This window comes from Mus pahari, chromosome 9, assembly GCF_900095145.1.
Source record: "Mus pahari chromosome 9, PAHARI_EIJ_v1.1, whole genome shotgun sequence".
NCBI lineage: Eukaryota > Metazoa > Chordata > Mammalia > Rodentia > Muridae > Mus > Mus pahari.
Genome location: NC_034598.1, coordinates 42483878 through 42487309, shown reverse-complemented (window position 1 = coordinate 42487309; position 3432 = coordinate 42483878). Strand labels below are relative to the sequence as shown.

Genomic DNA, 3432 nt, shown 5'->3' with positions numbered 1-3432 from the left:
TTGGACGATGGGATAGGCTTTCTCCTAACGAGCTGCACCTAATCTCAGAAGGCCTTCCTGTGCTCCAGCCAGGGACCAGACTAAAGATTCTCACCTGCATGGGAACCTCACTCCCTCTGCCCTCTTCCCATATCTCCTATTCTGTTCTCAGCTCCTCTGCCGTATCCAGCATGGGATGCCAGAGACTGAGAACCTGGTATGGGGGCTGCCTCTCTTCCACCCCCCGCCATGTGGGGTCAGTGGCTTCACACAGCCAGATGCCCACCCAGGGCCGTGAGGACAGCGTCCAGCAGTCCTCCCGCGCCCGCCAGCCGAGAGCACAGGAACTCTGGTGGGTCGTGGGCATTCTCTCCCTCCCCCGCCTTCCCCTATACCCACAACCCAGCACCCAACCTCTTCTAAGCCCAGGCCACAAAAGTCTTCATTGTGAACATTCTTCATGACACATGGTGACTATCACAGACAAGATGGTCATGGACGGAGCCTCCTCCAATGTACACTGTAAGATAAATTACCGGTAGCACAGGTATCAGCAGAGAGAGGCAGGCAGTGCATCTCGGAAGCCAACACGGCCCTGTGGCAACAGGCCTAGCTGTGTGTCCTGCACAGGCACTGGGGGAACTCTCTGGTGTGAGGTTTCAAAAGCTAGCTGGACATCAGGCAATGAACACTCAGGAGACTGCCGCTCACAGACTCACTGGTCTCCAAAGAGGTTTTGCTTTAAGGGTTTCCAGACAGGGTTTTACCACATAACCAAGACTGGCCTGAACCCTGAGACCTGGCTGCCTCCGCCTTGCTGGTTCTCACACCACACTGACTTCTGAGGAAACCTTACACTGAGACACCTCGGACTCCTCCTTTTCCATCTCCCTCATAGCCATGGGCACAGGATGGTGCCTCCAGCTGGCCGCAAAGGCTACGGCCAGCAGACTCCACCAGTGGCTAGCATCGTGCACACTACCAGAGGAGGATCTGTGAGCTACCAGGCTTTCTACATGTTTTGCTCTCTCCCAGAAGCCAGGCCTCAGCTTCTCACAGACTATCTACCTGGACAGAAGCCACCAGCAAGCCTGCTGCCACCTTGCCATGGTCAGAGCTGAGTTCTTCCTTGTCAAACCCAGAGCTGCCAGCAAGCCTTGCTTCCCAGACCACCCAGTTGCAAGGCAGTGTGGTGAGGAAGAGGAACTTCCCACAATGCACCTGATGCACAACAGGAAGAGAGATGCATCTTCCTGTGGGAAAACAGGCTGGAGGAGGATAAAAGGTCATCAGCCCAGTACCTCCCACACTCACTCACACACTCACACACGTGCAACTTCCAACCCAGCCCTCACCATGGCTGCCTCCACCATGTCTGTAAACTCTGACGCTCCCACCAACTCCTCCTGGCAGGTGGATGACTGCCCAGAGACCTGCTGTGAACCCTGCTGCTGTGCCCCCAGCTGCTGCCAGCCCAGCTGCTGTGAGCCCTGCAGTTGTGCCTCCAGCTGTTGCCAGCCCAGCTGTTGTGGACCAGCCCCCTGCCTGACCCTCATCTGCACCCCAGTGAGCTGTGTGTCCAGCCCCTGCTGCCAATCTTCCTGCTGCACACCCTCATGCTGCCAGCAGTCTAGCTGCCAGCCAGCTTGCTGCACCTGTTCCCCCTGCCAGCAGCCCTGCTGTGTGACCCTCTGCTGCAAGCCTGTCTGCTGCACACCCATCTGCTCTGGCTCCTCCTCCTGCTGCTGCCAGCCCTCCTGCTGTGCTCCTGTGTGCTACAAGCCCTGCTCCAGCCTGTCCCTGCTGTGTCGCCCTGTGTGCAGACCTGCCTGCTGTGTGCCCACCTCCTCCTGCTGTGCCTCCTCCTGCCAGCCCAGCTGCTGCTGCCCAACCTCCTCTGTATCCCTGCTATGCCGCCCTGCCTGCTCCAGACAGGCCTGCTGTGGACAGAAGTCCAGCTGCTGAGGGCCAGGAGCCACTAAGGTATCAGGGCACAGAACCACACCATCAACCTGCGGTTGGAACTCATGGAGGCACAACTCAGAAGAAAGATGTATACAGTTTGAAGAGAAACCTGAGTGTGGCTCCACCCCTTAGAAGGCCCAGCAGGTTCCTCTTCCACCAGGTTCCAGGAGAGCTGGCTTCCCTCTTCCCTTCCCTCCCTGACTGGATGACCCTATTTCTGTGGTCAGCTGTACCACTCTAGGCCCATGATCATCAATAAAACTTCTTCTGATCGATTTTGTCTCTACAGTGACTGTCACTGTCTTACACCATCTTTGTATCTTCATCTGTAAGGCTTGGAGTCCTTACACAGACCCAAAGCTTTGTCCCTGTGGGTAGCAGGACCTTGAAAACCCATGGCATCACATAGGCAGAACCTGCAGACCTGTTGCCAAGGCAACAGCCACCACATTCCAAGAATCCACTTGGCTCACCTCCTACCTTTACCTGTGTTATGACACACCCATATATAAAGGAGTCCCCCCATCTCTCTCTCTTCCCCACTTCTCCTTCTGCTGCCACTTTGCCCCTCGTTTCCCCAGTAAACCTCTTACCCATGGAACTGATTTGGCCTGGTGAGCTATGTTTAGACTCAAGCCGCTATTCTTACACATCTGTCCCCTTGTTCCATGCTCTGATACTGGGATCCGGGTTCCACATCCTCTGGGTCTGGGACTGTGCTTTCCTGTCTTGGAGCTCACAGAGTGACTCTGATAAATCCATGGAAAGGGTTTCATTGTGAGGAAGAGGCATACCATGGAAGGGCAGGGCAGGGGAGAGGAGCGGAGGGTGTGCTCTTGTCCTGAGACCTGGGAGAAACTCAGAGTGGCAGCTTCACAGGAATTCCAGGACTGAGGGCAGCTGCTGTGCAGACCCTGCTGCCCCATCAGGTGCTGTCCCAGTCCCTGTCACCAGCAAGGTAGGAGGAGAGCCTTGAGATTCCTTGACCACGCCCACAGGCTGACCACAGCCCTCTGTAAGGTGCACAGACCAGGAACATTCTAGCAACCACAGCAGCTCATCTGAAGGGAAACTGCCTGCTCCAGCCACAGCCCACAGCTCGGGGTCACAGGATCCCATTTCTAGAGAGCACAAGGTCCCTTCTCAGGTGACAACATCCCAGCAGTGGTAAAGTTAATGACAGCTTACACATCTGCCAGCCCTGTTGGAGTATTCTTGGCCAGTTGTCTCCTCCTCCTCCTCTGCTTTGTTTGAAGACACATGACTGACCACACGGGGGATGAGCCTGACCCTCCCCCTCCTGTAAACTCTACAGTTCTCATCAAAAATGTGGAAAAGCCTGAAAGGTAGAACCTGGATAAGGAGTTCAGCTGAAAACCTGATGAGCAGATTGGATCAAATAGAATGAAGTGTGTCCCTGGTGGCACACACACACATACACACAAACACACACACACACACACACACACACACACACACACACACACA

At 55.4% G+C, this 3432-nt stretch overlaps 2 protein-coding genes across 3 annotated transcripts in view; one reads left to right on the top strand and one right to left on the bottom strand.

Annotated features, from left to right (window-relative positions):
* Tspear (thrombospondin type laminin G domain and EAR repeats) overlaps nt 1-3432 on the bottom strand; it is a 199504-nt gene that overhangs the window by 86682 nt on the left and 109390 nt on the right. The window lies entirely within an intron of this gene.
* On the top strand, nt 1336-1944 carry LOC110326898 (keratin-associated protein 10-3-like). Of its 2 annotated transcripts, XM_021205548.1 has the most exons (2): nt 1336-1456; nt 1517-1944. In XM_021205548.1, exons 1-2 carry the CDS (start codon nt 1336-1338, stop codon nt 1942-1944), a joined length of 549 nt encoding a protein of 182 aa, XP_021061207.1. The 2 variants fall into 2 exon arrangements, with proteins under 2 accessions (XP_021061207.1, XP_021061206.1); XM_021205547.1 differs by having other exon boundaries at nt 1336-1944.

Coding starts and splice junctions, on each gene's coding strand:
- LOC110326898 (XM_021205547.1), top strand. CDS start 1,336: ATGGCTGCCTCCACCATGTCTGTAAACTCTGACGCTCCCACCAACTCC.